Source organism: Anolis sagrei, chromosome 3 (genome assembly GCF_037176765.1).
Source record: "Anolis sagrei isolate rAnoSag1 chromosome 3, rAnoSag1.mat, whole genome shotgun sequence".
NCBI lineage: Eukaryota > Metazoa > Chordata > Lepidosauria > Squamata > Dactyloidae > Anolis > Anolis sagrei.
In genome coordinates this window covers 227,088,710-227,106,216 of record NC_090023.1, presented here as the reverse complement: position 1 = coordinate 227,106,216, position 17,507 = coordinate 227,088,710, and the positions used below count along the sequence as shown (strand labels likewise).

Below are 17,507 nucleotides of genomic sequence, written 5' to 3'. Positions count from 1 at the left end.
GCTTGAAAAAATTGCTTTTTTCTGTTAAAGTTCCCAGAACACTTCAGTCAACATGGCCAATACAACTAGGAACTTTTCCCAAGGTCTGGTGATGAAAGCATGGCATTTGCTTATCAGGAGCTGACATTTCCCCTTTTGCCTTTTCATGTTCTAGAATTGTGATTCAACAAGACAAAAGCAACTATAAAACCAGAAAGATCCTCCTGTTAGCAGATATCTTGCTCATCCCTTTGTATTTGGTGTGTCTTTGTTTCTGTAGAGGAGCCCTGATGGCTCAATGGGTTAAACCCTTGTGCCGACAGGACTACTGTCTGAAAGGTCAGCAGTTTGAATCCAGGGAATGGGGTGAGCTCCCATCTGTCAGCTCCAGCTTTTCATGCGGGGGCATGAGAGAAGCCTCCCACAGGATGGTAAAACATCAGGACGTCCCCTGGGCAACGTCCTTGCAAACGGCCAATTCTCTCACACCAGAAGCAACTTGCAGTTTCTCAAGTCGCTCCTGACATAAAAAAAGTTTCTATAGATATTAGACCACTTTAGAAATTGCATTTACTACTTTTTAAATCTTTCCTAGCAGCCAAAATTTGGGACGGTGGTGATAGAATTGCTGAATCTGGTGGAAATTGTAGGCTGAGAAGATTTACTTTTTCTCTGCTTTATTTTGTCTTTGAAATGATGGTTTTATTTGAGCAGTGGCGTTTCCATTGAGAAAACAGCACCAAAGTAGGGTTTAACACCAACACTCTTGCAGCACTAAATTTATTATCTGATTTAGATCCTCCTTTCTAAATGAAATGTGAGGTGTATCTAGACAAATAGATCTTACTTCAAGGAAGATTCATGCAGCTGTCAGTGTTCCCTGTTTAATTACTTTATTTTTATACCCTGCCTCCATCTCCCCTGAGGGGCTCACGGCAACTTACATGGGGAGAAGCCCAAAACAAGCATGGTTAAAATATAACACACTAAAAGATAAAAGCAACAGCATAAAACAGAATAAAACAACATTACAGAATATAAAAGCAACCATCAAACCAGCAACCAATGAACCTGCAATAATAAACAATTTTTGGGCACGGGTGGGCAGATTGGTGCAACTCAATTATAAGGATAGGGCTGGTGGGTAAAGTGCGTAAGTCAAATGACAACATTAGGGATAGCGGGCAGTATAAAATGGAACATTATGACTTTGGGTACAGTGCAATAGTAAAGTGCAAGGACGAGATTTTAGGTCCTGGTTGGGGCCAGGTTATCTGGGGGATTGTCTAATCGAAGACATAGCAGAACATCCATGTTTTTAGATCTTTTTGGAAGATGGACTGAGTGAGTGCTAGCCTACTCCACCTGGGGAGGAAATTCCAGAGCCGGGGGGGGAGGCACATACGAGAAGGCCCTTTCTCTCGTCCCCACCAGCAGTGCTTGTGGTGGAAGTGGGAGCAAGAGTAGAGCCTCCCCAGAAGATCTTAATGTTTAAGGTTTATAGGTCAATATTAGTTTTGTCTTGTGTCTGGAAGCAAACTAAGAGCCAGTGTTGCTGTTTGTGGACTAAATTGCTCACACTCAATTCCATTAAACCTCACTCTGCCTGGCTTGTAGTGCAGAAGGATGGCAGCATCCCAGAAAGACGCCGGAGCCAAACCGGGCCTCCTCGCGTGCTGAGAAACAGAGTCCCACCACCGTTCCTGCGAGAACTGCAACAGCTTGCAGATCACAACATCCCTGAGGAACCTTCCCTAGCACCCAGGTAAAGAAAGGCTCCTAGTTACCAACAAAAATAAACGTAAGCTGGGTAGACATGGTTCATAAGATTCTGAACTCATGACTGCAGCTGGTGTTGCATCACAAATGAGGAACATCCTAGTACTTTCCTTTCAAAGGTTTACAGAGCTAGTGGATGGCAGAGGGAGGATCACCACAAAATTCAACAGCTCACCAAGTAAAGCTGTCACTGTAAGAACACGTAGGTGCCCTTCAATTTCCATGTTTGCATTGTTTCCTACCCTAGCATAAGTCCTTGGGCTAATACTGTTGGTTGCTTCTCTCTAGAACCTGATGCTCCCACGAAAATGGAAGAACACACAGAGGAATCAACCAAGGCCAACCTGGCATTGCAGCTGCCAGAATCAGAGGGCACCAAGAAAGAAAGTACGTCTGAAGAGAGGATGAACAGCATCTCTGTGGGAGATCCATGTGACTATGCAAGACCACCCATTGCCCTTCTAGTCTTAAGTAACCCAAACAGGATCAAAAATGCTGGTGTGACAAATTCAGAAGAAATTTGGATTGTAGAGGATAGGATTTCAGAAGAAGCATTTTTTGCCATTCTGATTGTATATGTTGCAGGTGAACCGACATCAGTCCTATATGGTGTGTTTACAAGGAGCGTCACCTGCATACATTATGGAAAAAATTCTAGGCAATATCCATAGACCAGCAATTTCAAAATTAGATGTCATCCTTGGCTTATATCAGTCTTACCTCAAATAGCCAATCCTTGTATTGTGATATACATGTAACAAAACAGATATGCTGGTGTGCATATTGTATACTTATTTCCTAGGAAGGAGGCAGTAACTTATTCTGCAAGGTTAAACCCAATTTAAACAAAGGTTCGGTGCTCTTAGTTTCTTCAAACATCTACTTTCATCTCAGGTGAACAGGTTTCTATGCTTGAAAAAATATAGGTGATAGAAGAATTGTGAGGTGTAGACAACCTACGCTTACAGCTTACGTACAATGAATATGAATTAGTCTCACATAGATGTAATTGTTCATAATCAAAAATGGCTGTATGCTTGATCTCGACTCTGAATTTAAGAGTATTCTTGTGCCTGAGTACAAATCAAGAATGATCCAGATATGAGTCCAGATACTGGACTAGTGTACAACAGTTGTGAATTCAGGCGTAACATGTAACATGTACATACGATAAGCCACCAAGGAATATTTCCATAGGATCCAACAGACTCATTGTTGCCCTTAAGTATTGGACTTCTGGGGCTTAAAGGTAAATGTAAAGATTTCCCCTTGACATTAAGTCTAGTCGTGTCTGATTCTGGGGGGTGGTGCTCATCTCCGTTTCAAAGAGCCAGCGTTTCCGTATATGCCTCCAAGGTCATGTGGGCAGCATGACTGTATGGCGCATGGTTACCTTCCCACAGAAGCGGTATCTATTGATCTACTCGCATTTATAGTGGTGGCCCCTCGACTGTGGAACTCCCTCCCAAGGGATATTAGATCAGCCCCTTCCCTCCTGACCCTCCACAGAAAAGTGAAAATATGGCTTTTTGAACAAGCCTTGGGGAACCCAGTGCAATAGATAAATATGGAACTATGTGAAATCGAATACTGGAACGTCTTAGACGATGTTTTTGGGCGACGAGGCTAATAGTGAAGGTAGTGGTTTTATAGGTTTTTAAAAGTTTTAATGTATGTATTTTATAATTCTGTTTTAAATGTTTATTGTAATTTTTACTTTGTTTAAATGGCATCGAATAGCTGCCTATGTTGTAAAGCTGCCTTGATGCACCTTCGGGTTCAAGAAAGGCAGGATAGAAATATCATAAGTAAATAAATAAATTTTTGAACTGCTAGGTGGCAGAAGCTGGGACTAACAGCGAAAGCTCACCCCACTCACTGGACTCGAATCGCTAACCTTTCAATCAGCAAGTTCAGCAGCTCAGCAGTTTAACCTGCTGTGCCACCAGGGATCACCCAGTGGATTTCTGTGGCTGAACGGAGATTCAAATTCTATGAAAGATCAGGATTTAAATTCCTGCTCGGGACCATGGAAACTTACTGGTTGATCTTGGACAAATCTCTCTCCCAGTCTCAGAAGAAGGCCATGGCAAACTCTGGATAAATCTTGCCCTCAAAAACCTCTGATAGGGTTTCAGTGAACTGGAATCAGCTTGAAGGTGCATGATAATATTTTAAATGCAGTACACACTAAGCTTTAAATATCTGACAGTTGTCCTTTTTCTTCACCAGGTGACAGGCAGAACTGTTCTGTAAACTACTGCAAAAATGGGGGGACTTGTGTTGCTGACTCAGATACTTACCATTGTGACTGTAATCCTGGATTCAAGGGCCGACAATGTGAACTAGGTGAGTAGCAGGAATCTGAACTTTCTGCGCAATACTATGAGGAAAACATACTATTCACAGAAAATGATCAGAATATAAATTCAGCCCTTTATGAAAGAGAGGAAAAGTTTAACAAGCAGAAATAAAATTCAACCCGCTTCATTGCAGTGTAACATGGAACCTGCTTTAAAAAACTCCTATAGGCGACTAGTGATCCCTAAAACTGTCATACTATATATTACATATTGTTTGAATAGCGTTATCCGCAGGCACTAAGATTTGAGAGCCTTTGAACTGCCAGCCATAAAACTGTCCTCCATGATAATTTTCCTGATAAATGTATCTATTATACATGCATATTGTCTGATTAGTTAATGTCCCTCCAGATCTGAATAACTAGTAAAGCTTTGGGATCAAATTCAGTGCACTTCACAGGAGTCCTGCTCCAATTTAGACATCTTTCAAATGTCTCCAATGCATTCATCCAAATTTAAAGCTCAGCCCTGCTTTCATCGCTGCTCATTTCCATAGTGATAGTACCATTAAGAGAAAGATAAAACACAAGCCAGGTTTGAACTACTGCAATTCTTATTTAATGGACCAGCCATACTATAGGGTGAAAAAGAGAAGAATAAGAAGGACGTCTGCATGACAGGAGTGAACAGTGACAGGGTTTGCTTCCACTGTTTAATACTGGCAAGTGCTGGTGCAGCTGGAAATAGAGGATGAAGAAGTCACTGCTGTCTCTCCTCAGACTGTATTAATCATAGAATCATAGAGTTGGAAGAGATCCAGTCTAACCTCCTGCCAAGAATCAGGAAAATCACATTCAAAGCACCTCCAACAGATGGCCATCCAGCCTCTGTTTAAAAGCCTCCAAAGAAGGAGCCTCCACTACACTCCGGAGCAGAGGCCTCCACTGCTGAACAGCTCTCACAGTTAGTTCTTCCTCATGTTCAGGTGAAATCTCCTTTCCTGTAGTTTGAAGCCATTGTTCCATGTCCTAGTCTCCAGGGCAGAAGGAAACAAGCCTGCTCCCTCCTCCCTATGACTTCCCCTCACATATTTATACATGGCTCTCATCATGTCTCCTCTCAGCCTTCTCTTCTGCAGGCTAAACATGCCCAGCTCTTTAAGCCGCTTCTCATAGGGCTTGTTCTCCAGATCTTTGATCATTTTAGTCACCCTACTCTGGACTCATTCCAGCCTGTCAAGATCTCCCTTAAATTGTGGTACCCAGAATTGGACACAATATTCCAGATATGGTCTGACATAATAGAGGGGATAGCATGACTTCCCTGGATCTAGACACTATACTCCTATTTATGCAGGCCAAAATACCATTGAGTATATTAATCTAGGCGTTGTATGTGCTATGACAGTGGGTTGAGCGAAGTGTCCTATTACAGTCCATGATGGAAGAGCACTTTTTTTTCACAGCACATTGAACAAATTCCTTTTTATATTCTAAGGTTTCTGAACTTTGTCACAAGAAGCCAACTACAGTAACATATTTATTTATTAATTATTTATTTACTACACTTATATACCGCAATTCTCAGCCTAATGGCGACTCATTGCGGTGTACAACATAGAAAAACAGGTGCAAAATACAAACATAGTGACAAATAATCCGCAGTACATCATTAGCAAAACATCTCATCAAAAACATCAACATTATTACAAAGCCATTCCGAGTCGTCTCATATCTTGCATTAGCCATCTGTGTTGCTCCCTAAAGCAGTGGTCCTCAACCTCTATTCTTCCCAAACATTTCCCACAATCCGTACCTATTGTCCATGACAGCTGGAGCCTTGAGGAGCTGAAATTCAAAATATCTGGAGGCATAAAAGCTGAGAACTACTGAAATGATAAAGGTTCAATTTTCTCCAAGTCATAGCCATATACTAAGTGCCTAGATGTAAATGCACAGATACATTATATGAATTGAAAATGATGTCCGAAGACCCTGATTCCTTACAATGCTTTTAACAATAAAATCTCTCTTCCCTACCAACCCACTGTCTCTCCAGCCTGTAAGAAAGTGCCTCAGTCTTGTACTCGGCTCTACTCAGAATCTAAATCCTTTCCAGTCTGGGAAGGAGGTGTTTGTCATTATCTGTAAGTACTATCTTGAAGGTTTTTTGTTTTGTTTTGTTTTCTTTTTTTGGGATATCAAATTATCTGTGAGCTAAGCCTAGATGCCAAGAAGCCTTGAGAAAAACACACCTTAATAGCCCATTAATCTTATCAAATTGCTTTATATTACAGGAGATTGTGGTTTAGGTGGTAAGCTAAATTAACCTCTAAGAAGATCCTGGAAACAAAATTTCTTGAACCCTCCTCTGATCTGCAGCCATCTGCATCCCTTCCTCTCTGGAAGGCAATTGCTTCACAATTGAAAATGATCCACAATTCTACACATATCTATGCTTTAAAAACTCCCACTGAATTAGAAATAAATATAGGGTTGAGCTTTAACTTACTTTAGGATGCATTTAGGACCTAAGGAAATGTTTATCCAGAAAACTTGCAGCAGGGAACTGGTTTTGTGGTGTAACTCTTGCTAGGGAGGCAAGAGAAGAGAAAACATGGCTCCCAGAAGTAGGGAATTTGGCAAGTGCAAGTTTTCCTTAATCATCAACATTAAAGTGTGAGAAATTGCATCTGGGACATTCACTCTTCCACCTAATTCTCAGATTTATTGCAACTCTTGTTGCATCCCATTACTAGAAGTGAATACATCCAATTTAATGTGGATGGAAATGGTGCATGGCTTTTAATTGGGTTCATTTCATTATGAGCTAGTAAAAAGACTGTCTTCTTGTACAGGTTGAGTATCCCTTTTCTGAAATGCTTAGGACCAAAAGTGTTCCATGTTTCAGAGTTGGGGTTTTTTGTTTTTTTGTTTTTTGGAATACTTTCATATACATAATAAGGTATCATGGAGATGGGACCCATGTTTAAACATGAAATTCATTTATGTTTCAAATAGATATTATAAACATAGATGTTTTAAATAATTTTGTGCATTGAAATTCACTCCGACAATCCGTGGCTTGAGGGAGATTGTGATGGGGATCCTTTTTCTAGCTGTTGTGGCTGGAGATCATTCACGGGAAGCAGATGTTTCTCAATAACAGGGGAACAGAACCCTATTGTTATGGTGCTATGTAGTATGAAATGGTTGTATAGGACTCTGACAGTAGATTGTAGCATTTTTGGAAAAAAGGACCTGATACCACGTCAATACAGGGCATCATCCTATGATGTGTTTTCTTTCAAAAGCAAGCAATGATGCATTCCTATACCTACAGTCTTCATAGAAATGTATCAGACAAGTGCAGACAAACTCAAAATGGTTACAAGTTCAAAGTTTTCTGGCTACTTTCTTAAATAATATAAATAACGTAAAAGCTTTGGAGATAATGTCAAAGAATAATGTCCATTAACTACTAAGCTATGACAGGATAATACTTATAGTGAGATTTGGGTACCTAGGAGATGGAGGACATAATTCTAATGTGTCTTGGAAGTTTCTCTTTTCAAAGTAGGGATGCTAGTGAAACTGAAAAAGGCTCAAGCGCTATACATGTGCATCACAACTTACAGAATACTCCATTAGGGTCAATGTCTGTTTTCCACATTTTGTTGTTGGGATAGATACAAGAGAGTCTACAAAGTGCACCAGGATGTCTGCTACAAGGAGAGCTGTGAGAGCACTGTTACGAATAAGGCACTCAGCAGGTAATGCACCTTTGGCAATTTTATGGAAAGCAAAGAGTGTACGGAAAATCTGGAGGCAATTGCTATTTTTTAGTGGACTGGTTCTTTAGGATAGCTAAAAGCATCCAAATGTTTATATCATCTAAATTTTTATTTGGGAAGAGGTCTCATAGCTTAGGTGCTTACTAGTGTAATCTTTGCTCAAAGATGTGTCAGCTGTAGGGGTTGGAGATAAGGAACAACCTTCTGGTGCTGACAGAATTGCCCTTTTGCTGATCTACTGACAGAATGGCCTAAATCTGCATTACAGCATATTCAAACCTCCTCCAATCAAGAGATACCCTCAGATATTTTAAAAATGGCAACAGTAGTCTAGGTACTTTGCCAGAGTTTGGGCAGGACCTGGAATCAACACGTTTTTATTTGGTCTTGCAATAGCATTGCTGGCCCTTGCCATCTTCATAGGTAAGGATTGAGCTCTAAGGTTGCAGAACTATAGGTACTTACCTTGGATTAAGTTCTCCCAAGGCTTATAACTTGTACCATAACTATGTGAAACACATTATTATTGTTGTTATATTTTATTTATACTCCAATTGCCTGTCTTAAATGAGGCTCAAAGCAACTCATGGCATTAAAACACAACATTAAGACTCCCACCGGGAACCTCAGTCAATAATATTGCTTCTACATGAATCCTGTGGAAGTGAAATTCTATTCTGGGAGCTAAGTACTGTTAGCACAGTGGAGTTCCTTAAAATAGAAGAAGTAATTTTTTGCAGAACAAGCAGCACTGTCTTGTTTGTTTCATGCATTCATTTTTCTCTTGTTTCAGAAAACAAACTACTAGACACTGAAGCCTTATCGTAAGTATCTCTACTAGAAAGTAAGTGGGATAAGGGCTCCCCCCAAAAAAGAAGTTGCCTAGAGAATGTCCTTATTCTGCTCCCTGTGCTGTGCTCCTTTTGTCATTCTTCACAATTGGGGATATGATGGGTGTTCTGTTATCTGTTTGTTATTGTTTTATTGTTGTATTTGGGCTCGGCCTCTTGTAAGCCGCACCGAGTGCTTCGGGAGATGCATTATTATTATTATTATTATTATTATTATTATTATTATTATTACATGGGGTAACAGCTACCTCCCCCTTGTTAAGGAGACATTGAAAGATGAAATGACTGGCTTAGTATGAAAAGAAGCTGTTTTGTAGATCTCTTCAGTGGGACAGTGAAACAGGAAAATATTAGAATACTTTTATTACAAGAAGACATTGGATAATTCCAGTATCAGAAAGATCAGACATTATTCGATGAACAACATCCCAAAAATTCTGGAGGACACCTCCATTCTTCACAGGCATGTTGTACGTCCGACCATTCTAAAATTATAAATGTCTTCTCCAGTCAATTTTCCCTGCACACATTAAGTAGAGAAATGAAATGCCAGAGGCACCTTATTCTGATACTACTCATCAAAAGCAGCTTTCCTTTGAAGGCTCTGTCTCAGCCTATAGCAGAAAAGGAGTACTTCATTGCAGTCATTAAGTGTCTTACTTGATGGTATCAAGGTTGTACCAACAGAAATCTTCACCAGATTTACTTCCTTTGGGATTTAAGCAATCTTGTGTGATGCACATTTCAACTCTAGACAATGATAGGGACTAAATCCACTTGCTGATTCTGATAACTGTCCATAACATACAATTGAGGGTATGGCAGCATATCTTGAGGCTATTGGAGGAAGAAGTATTTCCATATCCCAAAATAAGGCAACTTCCAAGCATGTGCTTACCCAGAGGGCCAGCATCCTTCCAGAGATTACAGAGGGGTGCATCGACTCTCTTTCCCTGGCTACAAAATTCAATCACAGGTTGCCTTCCCTAGCAAGGGGTAGCTACATGCAAGCCTAAAGTTCTTAGTTAGTGGTTCTCAACCTGTGGGTCCTCAGAAGTTTTGGCCTTCAACTCCTAGAAATCCTAAAAGCTGGTAAACTGGCTGGGATATCTGGGAGTTGTAGGCCAAAACACCTGGGGACACACAGGTTGAGAACAACTGCTCTAAGCAAAACACAGGTGTTTTGGATTGAAATGAAGACCAATAGCTTTATCAGATAGCTTTACAAGAACCTAGCTTTATCAGTGTTTATATGTGCGTGAAAAATTGTCTTCATGATTTATTGGTTTTTCTTCATAGGAACCAAAGCCTTCAGCATTTCTACAAACTGGATTGAAAAAGAAGCAGGGGAGACTGCACTAGCATGAGCTATGGACCCTTTCCCCTTTGTCTTGTTCAAGCTGTGCTCACCAGAGAGCCGTATCTCCCTCTTTGGCAAGATCATAAGGACTTGCTTGCCTTTTCAGATGCCTTTTCTTCATAGCACCTGAATATTTTTGTACAGAATGAGTTAAAAATCTCTCAGGACTGCAGTGCTTTGTGGGCTACTTGCAGCAAGAATCTAGCTCAGGCTTAACGATAACTGAGATACTGGTTGTGTAGTCTGAGGTTAATAGGCCACCTTGAATGAAAGAGTAGTCTGGGTGAAGGGGGTGAAGCCACCTCTCTTCTGGATTACAACCAAACAGGAGAATCCCACTGACATAAATATTTGGTGTTCAAAGCCAATTACAGGTTTAAAATATTGGTCATTGGCAAGACTAGTTGATGATGAAGAAACATGAAATTTGACAGCCAGCAATCAGTCATGTTGTGCGACTGCTAGCAAAATAATCTTTCAAAAGTTATGCTAGTGAGTCTATGTCCACCTTCTTTTTAAAAGATCAAAACAGAAATTTAGTGAAGCCTCTAGCCAAGCTGATTTATAGAACCGAGGAAACACCATACATTGATTAGCAGACCTATTTAAACCCCTTCCACTCTATCTCTGCTTTTTAGATGGGTAAAACATCATCTTGGGATGCCACTGGAGAAGAAAGTGTAAAACATCAGATTTTTCTCCATTCTTCTTCCCAGATACTTGTTGCCTACAGGAACCACAGATGGCCCACCCCTCAAGGAGCGTCATTGTTTCTTAGTTTTTGAGATTGTATGACTAGCTAAACATAAGATTGTGTTAATATACATACTGTATATTTTATAAATTAATACAGCCAGGGGTTCATTTATAGTTTTAGACTACTATTCCTTCAGTAGCAATGAGGTTCTCGCAGGCCATTGGGTTCTTGCAGAAAATCAACCCTGTTTCCTGGAACCCTATTCCTGGAAAACTTTGAGAGTTGTAAATATAGTTTTTTTGCAATGAAAGGGGAGCATTCCATAAAAACAGAGCATCATTCCCAGCAGGAAAAAATGGTCAACCCTCACTTCCCAGAAGTAGCACAAAATGGCTCTACATATCTGTATTATGAAAGACCACAAAAATGCTTGGACTCATTCCTAGGTGCTAATTATCATTTTTGACATGTTTTGGGGAGTGTTATCAACTAAGGATTTTTAAAATGTGGTGCTCTTTCTATAATCCTAAAAGGATAGCTATCTTTTGGATAGAAGGGGAAATGTAAGGGGAGAATTGACACTAAATCTTTGAATTTTCCCTGCTCCTACTCACCAGCATTTAATGCAGCACTGTGGAATGTGGATTACTCATTGAGGGGAAATGATAAAGAGCAGGATCAGAAGAGGTGTTCTTAAAGACGCCTCAGGTAGATTGCTAGGCTGAGACAGTGGAACTACACTAAGGATGATATACTGCATTAGGCATAGTTTGTAAATTGTTTTACATTATGCTACTTTCTCTAAGGAGCCTATCTTTTACTAATCCACTTTAAAACAAATCAGCATAAGAAAAATCTGTACATTCACATCCTAGCAGCAAAAAGAAATATGTTGCTATATCCTTGTTTCTTATGTTCAAGCTGTGAGCATTGCTGCTTATTTAGTTAAACAGCATCCCTCACACAAAGAAGACAGGTATCAGCAGGTAAAGGCTTGCAAAATTAAAATGGGAAAAACAAAAACAAAAAACAAAAAACAGTGCAATAAGGACTGAACATGGCCAGTTGTGACACAATGCTGGAAGCGAAAAAGGAATTGAACAACATGGCTAGAAGTCTGATACTGCAACATTTCTCTGGAGATCCTACCCACAAGCACTTCAAGTAAGCTGATCCAGTATAACTGGCTCAGGGCATGTCTTTTACAAAAAGAGCTTCAATGTTATAAAAAGTGGGTGAAGGGGTGATAATAGTATACTATTTCAAGTCCAACACAAGCTTTAAAGAATAGAGCCAGTTTGTCAGTCACACATTGAAACTGGTTTCTCCCCAGGTACAATCTAAAGTAGAACAGAGTCTATATCAAGCCAGTATTTTATAGCCAGAATGAGGCATATGTAATGCAGCAATAAACTAAGAAAGATTTTATTCTGTCAAAGTTATTTTGCCTTGCATTTTAGATTAAAAATCCAATTTATTTAAAACCAGCCTGTTTTCTTTCAGAATTATTGGGTTCCAGAAGCTGGCTCAAAAGTTCCGTTTCTTAAAGAAACTAGTTCTTTTTTTACCGATTTATTTCTTCATACGTATTTCAGAGGGTTGAGGAGTGTGATAGCTAATGCCAGAAATGCATCAAAAATAAAACCAGTTACACATGTGCTGAAACAAGAGGAAATGGTGAAAAACAATGATCATAAAAACAATGGGAATACAAATTTATTGTAGTAATGATCGTAACGGTGATTAAGACATATAGTTGACAGTAACCAGGTTTTAACTTCAAAAGTAAATCTTCTGTGGAATGACTAGCTTCCACCCCTTATGCCCAAGATTCATGCATTCAATCCACAAAAAACAGTAGGAGATTCAAACAGATTCCACTTGTACAAAGCATGTAAGATTTTATTTCATGTCCTTATTCTGTATCGGACTCTTCATCATCATTCTCCAAATCCAAGAGTTCATTTTTCATTGCTTCTTCCTTTTCCCAATTCTGCTCTTCTTCACGCACCAGTAATTTCTTAAATACCTCATATTCCTCCATTGTAGAACATGCTATTCGAGTCACAAAATCATTTTCAGAAGCCCTGATTATGCCTTTCAGTTTGGGATTGACAATCAGAGTTTGTCCTTTCTTGTCAGGAGTTTGATAAAGTCCCAAGCGCTCCAAGAAGATGAACCGGTTCTTTATTTCAGTTAGTGATGCTTGAAAGAAACCAGAATTCAATATTTCTCTTTGTTTAACTCCCATCCTAAAATACGCAAACTGTGAGAGAAAAAGATCATAGATGGCAAAGGAAAACTAAGGGATACGTTTCCTGAAGTTCAGGTGGCAGATTCCAACAACAAACAAATGAAAAAGTATAATGACTATTATATTCTGTTAGTATTTGGAAATGAGTAGAAGTTTGAAAGATGCTTTAAAAGCACAATCCAGTCAAAATCTCATGTTAAAGCAACAGGTAACCTGTACAATAAATAGGGTCTACTGGCATCTGAAAATGAGGTTTACTTAGGCACTAAAAGTATAAGCTAGCTAATCCACTCTGGAAATTTACACCATGGATGGAAAATGAATACAATTAACCACATTAGCAAAACAGTGTTTCAAAAAATATTGTGCAAAATGCTTTACCTGGAATTTGTATTCCACATCACTTAGTTCCTCAAGCAAGATCTCTGGGCATGTCTGTAGTATTTTTGATACTTGTTCCACTGTGAAGAGGCATTTTTCTCTGAGGAGATGTTCTACAGCCTCAATCTTTTTTTGCGGCAATGTGAAGATACTTGGGAAATGGATTGCCACATGGTTCAACCCCTCTATCAAATATAAGATGACACACACACAGAATCAAAGTTGGAAGAGACCACAACGCCCAACCCCATCATTCAGGAACACACAATCAAAGCACTCCTGACAGATGGCCACCCAGCCTCCACCTAAAAATATCCAGAGATTTTTCCATATCATGTTTATGGATCTATCTCCACAAGGGGAGGCAAGGGAAAGAACACTACGATCTTAGTGTTGGCTCTAATCTAATGTGACAGATTAAGGATTTCAAACATAAAAATACCAGTATTTAACTTAGTACAGTACAAATTCCACTGTCAAACAGCTCTTACCACCAGGAAGTTTTTCCTAATGTTTACATGAAATGTTTTCTTGAGATTCTTGAGATTTGTATCCACTATTCCATGTCCTAGTCTCCAGAGAAGCAGAAACCAAGCTTCCTCCCGCCCCTTAATATGACATCCTTTTAAATATTTAAACATGGCTACCATGTCCCCTCTCAAACTTCTTTTCTCCAAGCTAAACATCCCCAGCTCCCTAAGCTGCTCAAAATAGGGTTGGGCTTTTAGACCTTTTGATTATTTTGGTTGCTCTTCCCTGGACACATTCCAGCTTGTCAATATCCTTCTTGAATTGTGATGCTCAGAACTGGACAACTGTATTACGGATGAACTCTGACCAAAGGAGAATAGAGTAGTACTATTACTTCCCTTCATCTAAGCACATAATATAATAGTTCTTCTCCAGAAGCCTTAATAAAACAGATGTTGTCTGCTCTTATTTCTGAGTTATATTTCATATTCTACCCTCAGGCCTTCCATACATCATAGAACACAAGAAGGAAATAGCTTTTCTCTTGAATTTTTTTTTCAAAATGATACAGGAACAGATTTTTAAAGCAGGATCCAACCCTTTTTTGAAAGGCCATCTAACCTCTGTGATGTTTTCAATTGCTTTGATTTAAAAACATAAGTGTGAAGTACCTGTGATTTTCCTATCCCTGATCAGAACCATTCCTGGATAGCACCTATTCTCTTTACATTTCACACCATGTCCATCTGAATAATAAAGGTTTATGACATAATACAAGCAAATTGGGTCTCAAAAACCAAGTATGGTGCTGAAACACCATTAAATACATTGTGACTGCACAGCAGAGATAAAACATTACCTTCCTGAAAACCAAGTCTCCTCAAAAGATCTGCACGATCCCTCAGGCGATTTGCTGGCATTTTCAACAATTCAGATTTCTTCTGTAGGGCCTTCAGTAAGGCATTAGTGTTTAAACCCAGGAGGAGAAGCTCCGAAACTACAGCCAATCTCGTTTGAGGTGGCAGCTTGGGATGCAAGCTGAACAAGTCTGTTATCTGAGCAGGACTGAGCCCCATGTCCAGGAATGAATGAGCCACCTTCCCTAGCTTCAAGTAGTCCACATCAGCTGATTTCTTGTGATCCACAGAAGTGAGAGCTTCACTGCTATCTCCTTTAGGACCACCAAGGAGGAAGCTTGATTCACATTGTTCAGCAGAATTAGTACTTGTCAATCTGTATCTCAGGTGCTGAAGAGAGCACAGAGACTCAAAGTGTGATGCTTTCAAAGATGACTGGATTTGGTGACAGGCTAAAGGTATGTAACTGTGCTTCTGTAAAATCTGCCGAAATAGACATAAAAACACATATTATTAAAATAACTGTGCAGCAAAGAGAGGTTTCCGCCAAAAAAGTAGCAATTCAAACGTTTTGGAACAGTGTGTTGGAACAGTGAGGAGCATGCTTTTGCCGTTGAGGCCTACTTTTCGAGTGGATTTGGAGTGGCCGGCCTGCTCTCCAGATTTGGCCCCTTGTGTTTTTTTTCTATGAGGTTTTTTGAAATCGTCCAAGGACCTCACAAGATTTGAAGACCAACATCCAGGAAGAAATTGCCAAAATAACGCCTACTATGCTGGCAAGAGTCATGACAAATGCCAGTAATCGGTTTACTCAGTGTATGGAGAATGGGGGGAGGTCACCTATCTAATTTGATCTTCAAAACTACATAAAACAAAACTTTAGGTATCATAGAATCATAGAACCAAAGAGTTGGAAGAGAGTTCATGGGCCATCCAGTCCAACCCCCTGCCAAGAAGCATTCAAATCACCCCTGACAGATGGCCATCCAGCCTCTGTTTAAAAGCTTCCAAAGAAGGAGCCTCCACCATGCTCCGGGGCAGAGAGTTCCACTGCTGAACGGCTCTCACAGTCAGGAAGTTCTTCCTCATGTTCAGATGGAATCTCCTCTCTTGTAGTTTGAAGCCATTGTTCCGCGTCCTAGTCTCCAGGGAAGGAGAAAACAAGCTTGCTCCCTCCTCCCTGTGGCTTCCTCTCACAGATTTATACATGGCTATCATATCTCCTCTCAGCCTTCTCTTCTTCAGGCTAAACATGCCCAGCTCCTTAAGCCGCTCCTCATAGGGCTTGTTCTCCAGACCCTTGATCATTTTAGTCACCCTCCTCTGGACCTACGCGCCTACATTATAAAATAAAAATAAAAAATTCTGATTCATACAATGGGTTTTATTAAGTTTTGAAAAAAGGAAGTTATGCTGCCTCACCCTGTATATAGATAGATATTAGCAAGTTGATAATGTGTATGCAATGCTTTTGACACAAAATAGTAAAAAAAAATGCCGCAAATACACCTATTAAAATGTATTTCTATAAAATACACATATTAAAACATATTTCCATTATTATTATTATTATTATTATTATTTGTACCCCGCTAGCATCTCCCGAAGGACTTGATGCAGCTTACAAAGGCCAAGGCCTCAAAACACAACATAACAATACAACACCTAAAGCAAATTAAAAACAGTTAAAGCAATATTACACAATAAGCAATAAACAATACAACAAGACACTATAAAACTGGGCTGGGCCAGAGTAATGGGTACAGGATTAAAAGTGCTGATATGACAGGTGATATGTAAGGATTATAGGGTAAGTGCAGTGTGCAGTGTGCAGCAATCTCAATTCTAGTAAAGTGCTTCTGGGACTTGTTGTTGGAGATTCCTATTCTGGAAAGGCACATCGGAACAGCCAGGTCTTCAAATTCTTTCTAAAGACTGCCAATGTAGGGGCCTGTCTAAGATCTTTGGGGAGGGTGTTCCAGAGTCAGGGGCCACCACAGAAAAGGCCCTGTCGCGCATCCCCACCAAACGCGCCTGCAACGCAGGTGGAATCACGAGCAGGGCCTCTCCGGATGATCAAAGTGAGTGCGTGGGTTGATAAACGGAGATGCGGTCACGCAGGTAGGATGGTCCCAAACCATTTAGGGCTTTGGAGGTAAGCACCTGCACCTTAAATTGTATAAATCTATAAAATACATATTAAAATACATATTAAAATAGATTAAATACAAATACAGCTCCCAAATATTTAGGATATACAACCTATATGGCTTTGTTTGGGGTTGTGTTTTTTTTTGGTGATCTTTTGCATGCCTCAGTTCACAATAACATGGGAAAGAAGGAAAGGCATCTACACTTGGGAGCATTAATACAGGCCTAACTGCCTTGGCTCAATGCTATGGAATTATAGTTGCAGTTTTCCAAGGCCTGCAACCTTTCCTGCCCAATGCTGCTCCTGCCCCAAGAAAAGGGCAATTCCCAAGGATCCCATAGCGTAGTTTCAGGACAAGGCGGCCTCTCTTTCTCTCTCAATCACGCTCACCTTCCTGCAAACGCGTCCCAGCGCCATCCCTACTTCTCTTGTCTGCATTGAAGGCGCCGACTGAAGGGGGAACCCGTGCGCCCACACTCCCTTCCCCTCGGAAACAGAAGCGAAAACGAACGTTCCACACACGGACAGCGCCGCCTAGGGGCCGCATTGAAGCAACGCGCGTCGAGCTCAGTGCGCATGTGCGGTGTGGAATTCATTGATGCACTCAAGACTGCAATGGCTCAGTGCTAT

At 40.2% G+C, this 17,507-nt stretch overlaps 2 protein-coding genes across 3 annotated transcripts in view; one reads left to right on the top strand and one right to left on the bottom strand.

The window, feature by feature from the left end:
• The window catches only part of SNED1 (sushi, nidogen and EGF like domains 1), an 84,393-nt gene extending 72,144 nt beyond the window's left edge, over positions 1-12,249 (top strand). For both annotated transcript variants that reach the window (XM_060767946.2, XM_060767945.2), the window contains 8 exons: positions 1,597-1,744; positions 1,878-1,960; positions 2,047-2,145; positions 3,991-4,107; positions 6,120-6,207; positions 7,750-7,833; positions 8,648-8,678; positions 10,005-12,249. In XM_060767946.2, coding sequence (XP_060623929.2) covers positions 1,597-1,744; positions 1,878-1,960; positions 2,047-2,145; positions 3,991-4,107; positions 6,120-6,207; positions 7,750-7,833; positions 8,648-8,669 — 641 coding nt within the window. In that variant the 3' untranslated portion in view covers positions 8,670-8,678; positions 10,005-12,249. The remainder of the gene's footprint in view (positions 1-1,596; positions 1,745-1,877; positions 1,961-2,046; positions 2,146-3,990; positions 4,108-6,119; positions 6,208-7,749; positions 7,834-8,647; positions 8,679-10,004) is intronic.
• A 207-nt stretch (positions 12,250-12,456) lies between these two features.
• MTERF4 (mitochondrial transcription termination factor 4) lies at positions 12,457-17,378 on the bottom strand. The gene is made up of 4 exons (XM_060767947.2): positions 17,268-17,378; positions 14,728-15,208; positions 13,398-13,582; positions 12,457-13,028 (listed from the first exon to the last, which is right to left on the bottom strand). The coding sequence occupies exons 1-4, from the start codon at positions 17,313-17,315 to the stop codon at positions 12,678-12,680; spliced, it is 1,065 nt and encodes a 354-aa protein (XP_060623930.2). The 5' UTR covers positions 17,316-17,378; the 3' UTR covers positions 12,457-12,677.
• Positions 17,379-17,507: the final 129 nt, after the last annotated feature.